Source organism: Musca autumnalis, unplaced genomic scaffold (assembly GCF_047663935.1).
Source record: "Musca autumnalis isolate F117 unplaced genomic scaffold, ASM4766393v1 scaffold_4, whole genome shotgun sequence".
Taxonomy (NCBI): Eukaryota; Metazoa; Arthropoda; class Insecta; order Diptera; family Muscidae; genus Musca; species Musca autumnalis.
In genome coordinates this window covers 31,227,200-31,244,184 of record NW_027411977.1, presented here as the reverse complement: position 1 = coordinate 31,244,184, position 16,985 = coordinate 31,227,200, and the positions used below count along the sequence as shown (strand labels likewise).

The window sequence follows — 16,985 nt, the reverse complement described above, 5'->3', positions numbered from 1 at the left end:
TTTTACAGGTTTCGGGCCGTTTTCTCAAAAAGTATGGACTTGCCCCTGAAAAAGCCTTTACTGACGTAATTGAGGCGGCGTATGCAAGTTGCTTCAATAAAAATCAAATTGATTTGGGAACAGGTCTTAAAGTGAATTTATCCGAAATTTTTTGTGGGAGGTACCCGCAGGAGTGGACAAATATAGTCCATATTCTAACCTGATCTATATCTGGTAGATATATTGGAATGTGCAAAAAAGTATGGACCAAATCGGTCACTCCCTTCAAGAGTTATCGTGCGCACAATTTTTCCGAACATTTTTGGACTTTTGTGGGGTATGTACCTGAAGGAGTGGACCGATATGGCTTTTCTTCGAACTTAAGCTAAGTTTGAGCAAAATTTTAAGAAGGTCAAATTTTGGAGCGAATCTGTAGATCCGTTCGAGAATTATCTTGCGCTCCAACCACTACACGCGCTGTCATAGGAGTTTTTTGCAACTTTATATGTATGGACTTGCCCCTGATGAAATGTATACCGTCGTGTGGGGGACAGTGAATACAAGCTGCTACAACAAAAATTCAAGCGATTCGAGAGCAGGTCCTAAACTGAACTTTTCCTAAATTTTGTGTGGGAGGTACCCGAAGGAGTGGACCGATTGAGTCTATATAACGATATAACCCATCTTAGAACTTAAACTAAGTTTGAACAAAATATTACGAAATCCAAATTTTGGACCTAATCGGTTGATCCGTTCCAGAGTTATCGTGCGCTCTAGCCAGCCAGACAGACATACGGACGGACACTCCAAATTGTCTGAAACACATTTCATCCAAACATACTTGGGGTCTAAAACCATTATCTAAAACCTCGTTAGCATAAATGCTGAGGGTATAAAAACAAGAAAATGAACAGCAACTTCAGTTGTCGTACTCCCCCAAATAACTCTCCAAAGCACCATCATTACGTACGAGTATCGATGTATGTACGCGTGCTGTCGTGTTTTAACCGGTTAAGTGACGTCACACATGTAGGGGTATTTGCTGCTGCGGTTAAGACTCGTTTCGCACTCATTATTATAAAACAATGTAGGTACTCGTACATAGATATGTATGTACATACGTGCAACATTGCAAGTGAGAGTACTCAACGTAATAATTGTTGTTGCTAACCAATGTTTACGATTAGCTGGCGTTAAGCAGGTCTAAATCAAACGACAACAACTGAAACATTTGATCAAGACAATGGTAGCAATAAAACTGCAGCAGTACAAAAAAACAGGCTGACAACTAATGTTGTGTACTCCAACTCATTTTCGTTGGTTGTTGGTGATCTCTTCCGAGAGTCAAATTCGTCGATAAAACCCCAAAAACCAAAACTCACACAGCGCCGCCACGAATAGACGACAATCAAAACCCATAGCAGAAGAAGCAGAGGCAGAAGAAAACAAAACACTGGGGCATAGTTAAAACTAGGTGCAACTATAAAAGCTTGGGCTGCAGTGTCAAACCATTGCAGATACCGTTGTTAACGCTTATAACGAGGACGTTTAAATCTCTACGGCCGAAAAAGTGAAAAAAAAAAATCCAAAAATAGAAAAGAAAAACGCGATTGTGCAATATAAACAATAAATTGCTTTGAAAGAGTATTGACCTTATAAAGGATTTACCATATATACATACCAACAACAACAACTAGTTCAGTGTTTTCTTTCGCTTACAAATCGACATAGACATTTAAACAAAACATATTAAATAATATGCGCGGATTTGTGATAATTGTTACATTGGCCGTACTTGGCCATGTTGGTGCCCAACAGCATCAACAAATTGATCCAGCCTATTTGCGTCAGTATTACCAGCAATTACAACAACAGACAGGAGCTGCTGGTGATGCAACACCAATTTACGAACAAAATTCGGAACAAACCCAGCAGTACATAACGCCTGGACAACAGTTGCGTGTAAAGGATAATGTGCAAGAACAAGTATGTGCAGTTGTTTCGATTTTGATAAATTTCAAGGAATTTCTATTGCTATTAAAAATGTGTTTATTAAATTTAAATATTGTTTTCAAAAGCAATTAATTAATTGTTTATATCAATCAGTTATGATCAACAAGAAATACCTTGAATATAATGTAGGGAATTGACTTTTTAATGGATACAGTTTTGTGTTTTCCCAAAATAATTATTAAAACAATTATATATGTGTTTGCGATTTGTCAACCAATGGAAATATTTGTTATGTTTATTTTAGGTGCGCGCTTCCCAACAACAACATCAGCAACAACAGGGTTATGTTGCTCCTGCCGTCAGAGAATATTTACAACACCAACAACATCAACAACAGCCTCAACAGGTATGACATGTTTTTTAATCATATAAGAAAGTAGTTTTGAATTTTTTTTTTGAATTAAACTATGAAAAATGTGAGAGGTTGGGACAAAAGGATTTCGGATGATTTTAAATCTGAAGGGATTTTCTTAGAAATCATTGTGTGACAAAAGTATGAGCTGTTCCGACTTTCAACTGAATTGGACAATAATAATTCTACAAATGTTATACTGACTAACAAAATCAACTATGGATCCATCTTCTTTGCCACATTGTGGAGTAGGATCGATTAATTTGTTAACGTGTTTGATAACAAGTAAACAAGTATCAGTCGGCTTAGCCGCGGACCTAAAGAAAAGAAGTAACACACAATACTTCTGACATCTATATAATACGATGTACAACGTTTTTACCAAATCGGTTTCTCCCTTCGAGGATTATCTTACGTACTACCAGTTTAATTTGTGCCGGCAGACTCTTTTGTAGATTTTGGGCAATTATCTGAAGAAATAAGGAACTGTCCTTGAAAAAAAAAAACATGTGCCGTCGTAATGGGGAGAGCGAATACAAGTTGTTGCAACAAAAAACCAAAGGGATTCGAAGTCCAAATTTTGGAAAGATTCGAGAGTTATCGTGGACCGATTCGAGAGTTATTTTAAACCTTTCGGACTACTTTCTCAGGAAGTATGGACTTTCTCCTGAAAAACGCATAATGTCGTAATGGAGGCAGCGAATACAACTTGTTACAAAAAAAAAAAAAAAAAAAAAACACGACTGTGGTAAAATATATATGGGAGCTAAATTCAAATGTGAACAGATTAATTTGGCACATATATTTCTAGACCAAACACCGTCACACATTCCAAATTTCATCAAAATTAGACATATATAGCGTCTTTGGTCCACCAAATACCTTAAATCGGGCGAAAATATATATGGGAGCTATATCCAAATCTGTACATATTTTGATATTATTTGGCACACTTATTTGTAGACCAAATTCCGTCACACATTCCAAATTTCATTGAGATCGGACATATATAACGTCTTTCGTGCACCAAATACCAAAAATCTACCGAAAATTTATATGGGAGCTATATCCAAATCTGAACCGATTTTGATATAATTTGGCACATTTGTCTATAGACCTAATTCCGTAACACATTCCAAATTTCATCAAAATTGGACAGATACAGCGTGTTTGGTGCATCAAATACCTCTAATCGGCCGAAAATATATATGGGAGCTATTTCCAAATCTGAACCGATTTTCACCAAAAGCAATAGCGTTCTGCATTAGGCTAAAAAAATGATCTTCCCCAATTTTCAGCCAAATCGAACAATAAATGCGACCTGTACGTTGCGAACGGACGGACGGACATGCATAAATGGACTCAGAAAGTGATTCTATGCATATCCCTAGAAGGAACTATGGTTCCATCTCTTTTCCTTAGGCATGTTACATACAAATGCACTAACACATAATACCCCTTCCACAGGGTGGTGTAGGGTATAAAAAGGAAAACGATTTGAGAGCAGGCCTTAAATTGCACTCTTCACAACTTTTGTGAGGGAAGTAATCGAATGAATGGACCTATATAGTCCATATTCGAACATGTCCAAGTGTCCCGTAGAGATATTACGATGCGAAAAGTATGGACTAAATCGGTTACAGCCTTCGAGAGTTATCGTGCGCACAATTTTTCCGAAATTTTGCGTGGGAGCTACCCGAATGAGTGGACCGATTTGCCATATTGCAACCTCATTTAAGTCTGGTAGAAATTGCACAATGTGCAAAGTATGGACCAAATCGGTTACTTTCTTCAAGAGTTATCGTGAGCATAAATTTTCGGAACATTTTCGAACTTTTGTGCGGAGGTAACGGAGAGAGTGGACCGATATGGCTCATCTTCGAACTTAAAAATAAAATATTACTAACGCCAAATTTTGGACCAAATGGGTTCATCCGTTCGAGTGTTATCGTGCGACCAGCCAGACAGACAGACGGACGGACATGACTAAGTCGACTCCAAATTGTCTGAAACACGTTTCGTCCAAATATAATTGGTGTCTAAAACCATTATTTTGATGAGGCACATTTTGCCCGTATGAAAGCGTATATATGTACACACCCTCCTTAGCATAAATGCTGAGGGTATAAACATTAATTTACTTATTTGGATTTAGCCCGACAAATCGGGAAAAACTATGACAATTTAGTAAATCATAGATGAGTTACAATACTGGCGACCTTGAGGATATGCCTCCTTAGACTGGTTTTAACTCAAAGGAATAAAATCTATGTCGGCTTTTTTATGCGGCACCCTTCTAAAATGCTTAGTTTTGTTAAAAATTAAGATTGCCAAAGTTTGAGCTCAATCAGAATATGTTAACACGTGCCACTGGGGCCTCAAAGTTTCAATGGGCCCATTATATAGCTAATATTAAAATCTGACCCGACTTTCAAAATTGTTTGTAGGATTACTTGTTTAGCCACTACAAAGAACTGGTAAACTGTTTTCATCGATTGGACAATAAATGTGGTCTGACATCGACTTTTTTAAAACCACTCTAATGCCACCTATAACACTTGAAATTTAAAATTGTATTTTTTTAGCATGGTATTTGTGCCAACTATTGGGCCCCATAAAAATAATAAATATGTACTAATGTTTCCCCTGAACATTTTAGAAAGTTAAAGGAGAGACTTTTCTTATATCATTGATTACAGTCCGACACCATTTAGATCAATTTTATAGGATCTCCATATTTTTACCTTATTTATTTGCTGACCTTACGATCATAGTACGAAACATCTAGAGAAATATAAAGAATTCTTTAGTATATAAATCAGTCTTCAGGCCCTTTGATATGATTAAAAATGGCCTCTTCAAAATAATGATATTAGACGCCAAGTGTACTTAATTAGCTGGCCCATTACAGAACATTTCTTCCACAAGCCGCACATTCCTCTTTGTTTGGTGCTTTATTTTCTCAATCTTGTTCGCTTCATCGAAGCATAGTTCTTCAAGTTCTGCGTATGCCGCCATGCGGCCTGTATTTTTATGCCTTTTCGCGGGTTCATCTTCACGCATTCTTATGACATGGCCTAGCCAACGCAATCGTTGTATGTCGATTCGTTCAACTATTCTGATGTCGTTGTATAGTTGATACCACTCGTGGTTCATACGACGTCGATATTCACCCTCAACGCAGTTTGGCCGGTAGATCACTCGAATAATTTTTCTCCCAAACACATCAATCACTGCCTTGTCTGCTTGCGCAAGTACCCAGGCTTCGGAACCATACATCAGAACGGTTAGTATCAATGTTCTGTAAAGCGTTATTTTTGTTTGACGATTTGTGGTTTTTTTTTAACTGCTTACTTATACCAAAGTAGCATCTGTTGGCCAATACAATTCTTCTTCTTATTCCACAACTGATGTTGTTTGTTGTGTTTATGGCGGTGCCGAGGTAGACGACGTCTTTAACTAGCGTACAATTATAGGAATCAACTTCCTTGTTGATCCGAGTTCTAAGGACGCATTGCGTGTCGACACAATCAACTTGGTCTTGTCGTCGTTTGCCGCCAGACCTACTTTAGCAGATTCTCCTTCAACATTCCTTAATGTATCAGTTACTTCCGTTACTGATCGTCCCACGATGTCTATATCATCAGCATAAGCAAGTAACATGTGCTATTGGTGTAAATTGTGTCATTTCTTTTAACATCTGCATCTCGTATAACCAGGTTACACGAAAGCCCGCCTCCTTGTCTGAATCTTCTTGTGGTACTAAACTCTTCGGAGAGGTTCTTTCCTATTTTAAAGGATCAGTTAAAGTCGAATGAGCTTTTCGGGGATACCAAATTCAGACATGGCTTGGAATACTTTTGAGCGTAGGGTATTGTTGAAGGCTGCTTTATAAAGGACAAAAAAAGGTGGTAGGTGTCGATCTGCATCTCCTGGTTCTTCTCCAGGATTTTCCGCAGGGTAAATATCAGGTCAATGATGGACTTGCCGGGCCTAAATCCGCATTGGTATGTCCCAATTATTACGTTCACCATAGGCTTTAGTCGTACGCATAATATCTCTGACACTATCTTGCAGGCAATAGGGAGAAGACTTATGCCCACAGTCTTATATCCTTTCAACGAGTACGCGCGTTCTTCATGCCAGATGGTGCTAGCTGATGAATACACCTTATCAGCGTGTCGCCTCCGGTTTTGAACAGCCCGGCTGGTAGGCCATCAGCTCCTGCTGCCTTATTATTCTTTAGGCGGTTTATTGCTGTCTTTACCCCATCTTTGCCGGGCGGCATACATTTAATACCATATTCTGGGATTGGATCTTTGGTATCTTTGTCGTCTTCGCTAGAATTGGGTACCAAAAGTTTGGAAAAATACTATTTCTATATCCGGAGCACACTACCCGTATCAGTTATCAAATTACCTTGCTGATCTCAGCAGGAGGATGTGCCTGTGTCAAAGCCATCAGTTTGATGCCTTAATCTTTGGTAGAATTTGTATACCCTCATCATTTAGGCTAGAATGTATATACCCTACATTTTGATACGACCAAAAATGTGCCTCGTCGAAATAACGGTTTTAGACCCCAAGTATGTTTGGACGAAATTCGTTTCAGACAATTTGGAGTCGATTTAACCATGTCCGTCCGTCTGGCTTGTGCGCACCATAACTCTCGAACAGATCAACCGATTCGAACCATAATTTGGATATCGTAAGATTTTGTCCAAACTTAGTTTAAGTTCGAAGGTGGGTCATATCGGTCCACTCCTTCCGGTACCACCCCCACTAAAGTTCAAAAATGTTCTGTGAAATGGTGTGAACGATAACTCTCGAAGGTAGCAATCGATTTGGTCCAAACTTTGCACATCGTCTTGTTTCTTGCAGATCGGTCCACTCCTTGGGGTACCTCCAAAACGAAATTCGGATAAAGTGAAGTTTAAGAGCACCTCTCGGATCGTTTTGAAATTTCTTTCATTAGTTTGTACTTGCGGCTCTCTTTGTGACGGTACAATTTTTTTCTTACGCAAGTCTATACTTCCTGAGATATTGGCTTAAAAGCTCCAAGAACCCTGGCGGCACCAAACAAAATGGCAAATCCGCAAGATAATTCTCGCATGGAGTTTCTGATTGGTGCAGACTTTGCACATCGTATTATTTCATCCAGTCATGTATCAGGTTGGAATATGGATTGTATCGGTCCACTTCTTCGGGTACCTCCCACACAAAATTCAGATAAAGTGAAGTTTAAGAGCTCCTCTCGGATAGTTTTGAAATTTTTTCAATAAGTTTTCCTTGCGGCTCTCTTTGCGACGGTACAATGTTTTTCTTACGCAAGTCTATACTTCCTGAGATATTGGTCTAAAAGCTCCAAGAACCCTGGCGGCACCAAACAAAATGGCAAATCAGCAAGATAATTCTCGCATGGAGTTTCTGATTGGTGCAGACTTTGCACATCGTATTATTTCATCCAGTCATGTATCAGGTTGGAATATGGATTGTATCGGTCCACTCCTTCGGGTACCTCCCACACAAAATTCAGATAAAGTGAAGTTTAAGAGCTCCTCTCGCATCGTTTTGACTCTTTTTCAGTATGTTGTTCTAGCGGCCTCATTTACAACGGTACAATTTTTTTGCGAAGTAAGTCAATACTTCCTAAGATAATGGACCAAAAGCTCCAAAACCCACACGGCACTCTTGGTCATATCATAGGTCCCTTGGTTGAAGTCTTTGGTATCCATGTAACGATTTTGCGGCTGTTTGCATGGAGTGGGCAATATTTTGCCATTGTGCTGATATGTTATCGAGACGAGGAGTGCTTTCTTGATTAAGCAAATGGGCCAGTTGAGTGGAATATGCTGTGGCTATCTGTTGTGATTGCAGCCTACCGATGTCCAACTTCCGTGTTGTGTCTGTTCGTACTTTATTTGCTGCCAGAAGGTAAAGATCCGAGTCGATGTTTTGTCCTCGGAACGATCGTAAATCTAACACGCTCGATGAATGTCTTCAATCTATAAAAATGTGATCAATTTGATTTCTTGTTCTTGATCCGGAGGCAGTCAGGTGCAATTATGAATATCGAGATGCTTACATCTGGTACTGCTAACTACCCTGTTTTATTTGCTGCTGCGAAGTCTATCAATTCATTGTCAGATGTTTCACTGGGGGGACTGAATTTCTCTAGTGTTGGACAATAGATATTCTCCTTTTCAATGTTGGCATTAAAATCGCCTAGAATAATTTTAATGTCATGGCAGGACAACGGTTTCTTCTAAGCGCTCGTAAAATATATCTTTGGTCTGTTCGTCCTGGTCTTCTGTTGAAGCATCAGGGCAAATAAAGCTAATGTAGAAGAATTTTGCTTTTATCCGCATTGTAGCATGTCTTTCATTCACTGGGGTGAAGCTGGAGACCAGATGTTTTAACCTCCGACCAACCACCAATCCGCAAACAAACTCATGCTTTGTGTCATGGTAGCTATAATAGAGTGCGTCACCTTTAGGTGTTGTTGTGAAGCCTTTCCCAATCCATAGTATTTCCTCTATGGTAGTTATATCGACCTTGTACTTTTCAAGTACATCTTCCAGTGCGTAAAATGTAAATTCTCTATAAAGAGTGGGAACATTTCAGGGACAGATCCGCATATCATGGTCCTTAACACGTTTGCGGGGTTGTCAAATTTAGAGGGGTTTGTTTTTCTTTTTCTTTGTTTTACATAGTATTTTGCTTTTTGGATGGATGGGATACTACCCCAACGCCCAACTCAAATTTTTAACGTTCGTATGGGTGAACGCTCGCCATAAGTTTGTTCACTACCTTTAAATAGTGTTAAAATCAGCTTCCCTGGTAACACCTCGGAGAGGTCAGTGTCCACTTGAAATAAAAGTGGAACCAAGTATCAACCTGGGCTTTGCCATGTTAAAGCCGGTCAAGACCGTTGCTTGGTATCTTTAATCCCCTACGTCACCAAGGTCCCCTATGGACCCCAAGTAAGTTTGCACGATACCGTGTTTTGGACAATTGGTGAAAATTTAGCCCTATTCGTGGGATTCTCTAACGCATTTTTTGGTTATCCATACAAATTGCTAAAATTAAAAATGTCGGTAATTTAGCAATCAACATAAAGTTTTATTCATACTTTTCATTCATAATTTTGCGATTTAATTTTACCGATTTTTTTTCGGTAGCCAAAAATCCGTTAGAGAATCCTACTATTGGTCGGCTGGTGGGCACGATAACCTTCGAATAGATCAATCGATTTGGTCCAAACTTTGTACCTCGCAATATTTTATGCAAACTTAGATTACGTTCGTAGATAGGTCATTTCGGTCCGCTAATATGGTGCGCACGACAACTCTCGAACGGAGTAACGGATTTTGACCCAACTTTGCACATTGTAAAATTTCTTCCAGGCATTAATCAGGTCGAAATTTGGACTATAACGGTGTCCATTTTTGGCAAAAGTGCAGTTTAAGAACGTGTCTCGGATTATTTTGAATTTTTCCTTGCGGCCCCTATTAAGACGGTCAATTTCTTTGTCGGGGACAAGTCCATACTTTTTGAGAAACTGATCAAAAGCTCTTAAAACTATATAGGCACTAAATAAAATAAATGATGAGCACAACAACTTACAATTAGAGTATCCGATTTGGACAAAACTTTTTAAATATGTTGAATTTTCCTGATCCATAATATTTATTAGGTGGAATTTTTTAAATTCAACTTATTTCCGATTTGAGGAATCAATTTCGTCTCGTTTGTGAGTTTCTTAAAGAAATGTTGACATATTAATTACTGATTGATATGCATCACCAAATGGATATGCAATCACCAAAGTGTTGTCACGGCGTGTTAGTGTTCAGAACCAAACTCATAACTTTCAAAGGCTACGCTAAGCGTTTGTCATGAAAGCCATACAAAGATTTGAACAAAAAATTCAACTTTGTAAAAAAAACAACTTGCATTTGAAAGAGGAAATAAGTTAGAGGATAGCGAAGCCGCCCCACAGTCGATGTGTCTGAGGAGCCTTCCTAAACCAAAGGCGAAACATGCATGTCACACAGTGGTGATTGTGTGGGTTCGTATCGTCGGCTTTCCTTTTTCAAAAAGCATCTTGGTCAGTAAGCTCGTCTCTAACGAGAAATTAATTAAAAAATTAATAAAAAAATGACCTTCGCCTAATAGGCAAAATTTTCAAATAAAAATAAAAATCAGCTTGAGCCAGGCTGGGGTTCGAACCCACGTCCTTGAAAAACACATGGAAAAAAGTGTTGTCACGGCGTGTTAGTGTTCAGAACCAAACTCATAACTTTCAAAGGCTACGCTAAGCGTTTGTCATGAAAGCCATACAAAGATTTGAACAAAAAATTCAACTTTGTAAAAAAAAAACAACTTGCATTTGAAAGAGGAAATAAGTTAGAGGATAGCGAAGCCGCCCCACAGTCGATGTGTCTGAGGAGCCTTCCTAAACCAAAGGCGAAACATGCATGTCACACAGTGGTGATTGTGTGGGTTCGTATCGTCGGCTTTCCTTTTTCAAAAAGCATCTTGGTCAGTAAGCTCGTCTCTAACGAGAAATTAATTAAAAAATTAATAAAAAAATGACCTTCGCCTAATAGGCAAAATTTTCAAATAAAAATAAAAATCAGCTTGAGCCAGGCTGGGGTTCGAACCCACGTCCTTGAAAAACACATGGAAAAAAGTGTTGTCACGGCGTGTTAGTGTTCAGAACCAAACTCATAACTTTCAAAGGCTACGCTAAGCGTTTGTCATGAAAGCCATACAAAGATTTGAACAAAAAATTCAACTTTGTAAAAAAAAACAACTTGCATTTGAAAGAGGAAATAAGTTAGAGGATAGCGAAGCCGCCCCACAGTCGATGTGTCTGAGGAGCCTTCCTAAACCAAAGGCGAAACATGCATGTCACACAGTGGTGATTGTGTGGGTTCGTATCGTCGGCTTTCCTTTTTCAAAAAGCATCTTGGTCAGTAAGCTCGTCTCTAACGAGAAATTAATTAAGGAATTGTGGATATTTTGACATCATGACACAAGAGAAGATAAACATGATATGAATGTATATTCAACCTGACATTATTTAATGTATTTTGGCCATTTCCATTGATGGCTTTTCAATATTTTTCCCATTTATAATTGTTATTTATATTTTTGTAAAATGTTAATAACAACTTTCACATAACTCAATACAATTTTAAGTGCTTTCAATTATTAAGTAATAAATAAAAAATAACCGGAAAATTTTGTTTTTCAATTAGTTAGCTTTTTTAAAAAAATTTTATGAAACCATCTAAATAAATGTCTCATCATTATTTCTTGCAGATTCAATATCAAGCACCTCAACAAGTCTATCGTCAGCCACAAGCTGTTGCACCAGCACCCAGAAGACCACAGGCTGTGCCACAACAATATCAGGCACCCAGACCCAAAAGCAAGGCACAAATTGAAGAAGAAGAGGAATATGAAGATGTAAGTAAAAATAACAGCAAAACAACTAAATACATTCACTAAGAAAATCCCTGGAACCAAAAACGGATGTTTTATGTGGGAGTAATTTTCCAAAACCACGTTTCATACGAAAAATCATTTCCTTTCATTCTTACTTTCCTACCATGCATTGTCTCGATTGTTATAACTTTTTTTTTATAAACAAGTCACCATAAATCACAGTTTTTAAATGGTTAAATGATCACAGGTCCCCAATTTAATAATTTCATTGTATTCAAATTCCCACTAAAACTGGGATGCAAACAATCATACTTCCTTACCACAAGTCTGTCCATTGCAGTTTCTTTTCTTATTACCACAACCCCATTGTATGTTAATATAATGTTAGTGGTGAACTTTATTTCTTGTTAAAGGCCAACAATATTTTACTGGTTAGACGTTTTTTTTTTGGTCTGTTTGCTTTTTGGCCAGTAGTTATCATTCATTTATTTTACCAAGGCATGAAAACGAGTGGAGGTAAAAAGTAAAGAAAAAAAAAAGAAATTTCAAATATTACATGATTTAGTGCCGCCATTGCACTTGTGCATAGCTGGATCGTGCATTGATGGCAATATAAGGTCATTAACACCAATTCAAATGTAAGCGAAAAATAATTTTACTGCATTACGACGGCAAGCATGTGCTACGATGGAACTGTGATGATGTTACTACTGGTTGGCTATGGAAGCCACTGCGTAGTAGGTTGTTTAACTGGTAGTAGTTAGTAGGCAGATTTCAAGCACCACATGTTATCAATGAATTTTAATTGTAGTGGAGTTGCCGTTTTGCAGAAATTTTTTGGGAAGATTATTTTGTGGATTATTTTCGATGATGACTTTTCTTAACGAAAGGACAATCACTTTTAATAGGAAAGTTTTTCCCATAGAAAAGTTCAGAAAGGAAATCTAATCAATTGAACTTTGAACTGATGAACTGATGACTGATGAACTTTTCTATAGAAAAGGTCATGACTGATGAACTTTTCTATAGAAAAGGTCATGACTGATGAACTTTTCTATAGAAAAGGTCATGACTGATGAACTTTTCTATAGAAAAGGTCATGACTGATGAACTTTTCTATAGAAAAGGTCATGACTGATGAACTTTTCTATAGAAAAGGTCATGACTGATGAACTTTTCTATAGAAAAGGTCATGACTGATGAACTTTTCTATAGAAAAGGTCATGACTGATGAACTTTTCTATAGAAAAGGTCATGACTGATGAACTTTTCTATAGAAAAGGTCATGACTGATGAACTTTTCTATAGAAAATATAATGACTGATGAATTTGTCTATAGCAAAAGTCATGACTAATGAACTTTTCTATAGAAAATGTCATGACTGATGAATTTGTCTATAGCAAAAGTCATGACTAATGAACTTTTCTATAGAAAAAGCCATGACTGATGAACTTTTCAATAGAAAATATCATGACTGATGATATTTCTATAGAAAAGGTCATGACTGATGAACTTTTCGATAGAAAAGATCATGACTGATGAATATTTCTATAGAAAAGGTCATGACTTATGAACGTTTCTATAGAAAAGGTTATGACTGATAAACTTTTCGATAGAAAAGAGCATGGCTGGTGAAATTTTCGATAGAAATGATCATGACTGATAAACTTTGTTATAGAAAAGGTCATGAATTATGAATATTTCTATAGAAAAGGTCATGACGGATGAAATTTTCTATAGAAAAGGTTATGACTGATGAACTTTTCGATAGAATAGATCATGACTGATGAACTTTTCGATAGAAAAGATCATGATTGATGAACTTTTCGATAGAAAAGATCATGACTGATGTACTTTTTTATAGAAAAGGTCATGGCTGATGAAAAGGTTATGACTGATGAAAAGGTTATGACTGATGAAAAGGTGATGACTGATGAACTTTGTCTATAGGAAAAGTCATGGCTGGTGAAATTTTCGATAGAAATGATCATGACTGATAAACTTTTTTATAGAAAAGGTCATGCCTGATGAAATTTTCTATAGAAAAGGTCATGACTGATGAACTTGTCTATACAAAAGGTCATGACTGATAAGCTTGTCTATAAAAAAGGTCATGTCTGATAAATATTTCTATAGAAAAGGTTATGACTAATGAACTTTTCTATAGAAAATGTCATGACTGATGAACTTTTCTATAGAAAATGTCATAACTGTTGAACTTTTCCATAGAAAAGATCATGACTGATGAATTTTATATAGGAAAGGACATGACTGATGAACTTTTCCTTGGGAAAAGTCATGACTGATAACCTTTTCTATGGGAAAAGACATGACTGATAAACTTTGCTGTTTGAAAATGTAATGCCTAATGGGATTTTTTATACGAAAAGTCATCACTGATGAACTTTTCTATAGAAAATGTCATGACTGATGAACTTTTCTATAGAAAATGTCATAACTGTTGAACTTTTCCATAGAAAAGATCATGACTGATGAATTTTCTATAGAAAATGTCATGACTGATGAACTTTTCTATAGAAAATGTCATGACACATGAATTTGTCTATAGCAAAGGTCTTGACTGATGACCTTTTTGATAGAAAAAGATCATGACTGATGAATATTTATATAGAAAATGTCATGACTGATTAACGTTTCTATAGAAAATGTCATGACTGATTAACGTTTCTATAGAAAAGGTAATGACTGATTAACGTTTCTATAGAAAATGTAATGACTGATGAACTTTTCTATAGAAAAGGTCATGACTGATGAACTTTGTCTATAGGAAAAATCATGGCTGGTGAACTTTGTCTATAGGAAAAATCATGGCTGGTGAACTTTTCTATACGAAAATTCATGGCTGATGAACTTTTCGATAGAAAAGGTCATGACTGATGAACTTTTCTCTAGAAAAGGTCATGACTGATGAACTTTTCGGTAGAAAAGGTCATGACTGATGAACTTTTCGATAGAAAAGGTCATGACTGATGAACTTTGTCTATAGGAAAAACCATGGCTGGTGAACTTTTCTATACGAAAATTCATGGCTGATGGACTTTTCGATAGAAAAGTTCATGACTGATGAACTTTTCTCTAGAAAAGGTCATGACTGATGAACTTTTCTATAGAAAAGGTCATGACTGATGAACTTTTCTATAGAAAAGGTCATGACTGATGAACTTTTCGATAGAAAAGGTCATGACTGATGAACTTTTCTATAGAAAAGGTCATGACTGATGAACTTTTCTATAGAAAAGGTCATGACTGATGAACTTTTCTATAGAAAAGGTCATAACTGATGATCTTTCGATAGAAAAGGTCATGACTGATGAACTTTTCGATAGAAAAGATCATGACTGATGAACTTTTCTATACTAAAATTTATGACTGATGACAGTTTCTATAAGAAAAGTCATGACTGATAAACTTTTATATACGAAAATCTATGACTGATGATATTTTCTATAAGGAAAGTCAAGGCTGAGGGACTTTTCTATTGAAAAGTTGTGAGCGATGGCCTTTCCTTTGATCATCACTGATAAACTTGAACTCTGAACTTTTTTATAGGAAAATGAACCACTGGTGAACTTTTCTATAGGAAAAGTATTGACTGCTAAACTTTTCGATAGTAAAGGTCATGACTGATGAATTTTTTATAGGAAAGGACATGACTGATGAACTTTTCCTTGGGAAAAGTCATGACTGATAACCTTTTCTATGGGAAAAGACATGACTGATAAACTTTGCTGTATGAAAATGTAATGCCTAATGGGATTTTTTATACGAAAAGTCATCACTGATGAACTTTTCTATAGGAAAAGTCATCATTTAAAGATGGCAACCCTTAGTTTATATTCCAGCCATATGATCAAAACAAATGCAAAAACAAACACAAGAAGATGGAAAAAATCCAACAACGGATGCTGCATGTTGCCAACAACATTGAGTTGTGTTGCATGTTTTGTTGTATTTTCATCATTGTTTTTGTTGTTCGTCTTCCGTACGGAAATGCTGCTGCATATTGATTGGGTTTGTAGTTTTACATTTGTTTTGTGGATTTTCAATGTGTGCGGCGGCATGGTTTTAATGGAAAAATCAAACACGAAAATTTATTTGGCCTTTGTTTTGTTATCACACTTCCTTTCATTTTTCATGTGTTTCTAATGTAACCAGTTTCTGGTTAATTTAAATGTGATCGCGTTAACACCCAATTGCACAGTGGCTGGAATTTAAGGAAGAGGGAGGGTGTTTAGTCCCGGTCTACACTAGCGTGAATTTTATTAAATAATTTCATGAAATTAGGCGTTTCTAGATCGAGCTCCATTGTAGAGTAAAATCACGAAATTGCTGTAGTAGGGAATTCGATCTAGAAACGCCAGGTTTCATGCAATTTTTTAATGAAATTCACGATATTTAATGTAAGGTTGACTACACACAAGTTGATCATGGTACGTTTACATTGTAGTAGATTTAGTAAATACAGTGGATTTAAATGACAAACCCCTTGCATATACGCAAAAAAAATCTTCATAACCCGCCGTTTACAAATGACAGTTTTGGTTAGACATAGCAAAAATATAAACCTTTTTCACCAACATATTTATACATTTTTTAACAGCCTGTTTCACTATGTTAAACGAAAATGAAAACAAAAAAAAAACTACTAACCTCGTGTATGATTTTCTAATTTTGTAGTTGTTTCAAAGCTAAAAACATAGTCAATATTAGCATGAAAAGCAAAGATTAGGTGTTTTTCGTTCGCATTCATGTTCTTTCGACATAGTGAAACAGGCCCTAAATATATATTAAAAAATGTATAAATATATTGGTGGAAAAGGTTTGTTCTTTGCTATTGTCTGCTCAAAATTGTCTGTATGTAAACGCCAGGTAAGCGATCTTAACCCGTCGAAATAGATCTAATGTAAACATACTATAAAATCTTCTATTTTGATTGATTGCGGAGTTTTATTTTGAGTTGTATACTATTATACTGAATTTTATGTTATAAGATTTGAAGTGAAAACTCACCGAATTCCTTGAATATATACATATTTAGAAAGAACATTTCTCGACCTTCTGCTGCATATCTGTTATCCCCAATTTTCAAACCAATTTTGTTTAATCCACTGATTACATGTCAAAATATTTTTTCCAAGCCAATTAAAAATTGTTTGCAATTTGT

The 16,985-nt window shown here is 36.6% G+C and overlaps 1 protein-coding gene across 1 annotated transcript in view; it reads left to right on the top strand.

The window, feature by feature from the left end:
• Positions 1 to 1,206: 1,206 nt before the first annotated feature.
• The window catches only part of Cpr66D (Cuticular protein 66D), a 32,194-nt gene continuing 16,415 nt past the window's right edge, over positions 1,207 to 16,985 (top strand). Inside the window, exons 1-3 of the mRNA XM_073981996.1 lie at positions 1,207 to 1,965; positions 2,237 to 2,338; positions 11,674 to 11,820. Of these exons, the coding sequence (XP_073838097.1) occupies positions 1,738 to 1,965; positions 2,237 to 2,338; positions 11,674 to 11,820 (477 nt within the window). The 5' untranslated portion in view covers positions 1,207 to 1,737. The remainder of the gene's footprint in view (positions 1,966 to 2,236; positions 2,339 to 11,673; positions 11,821 to 16,985) is intronic.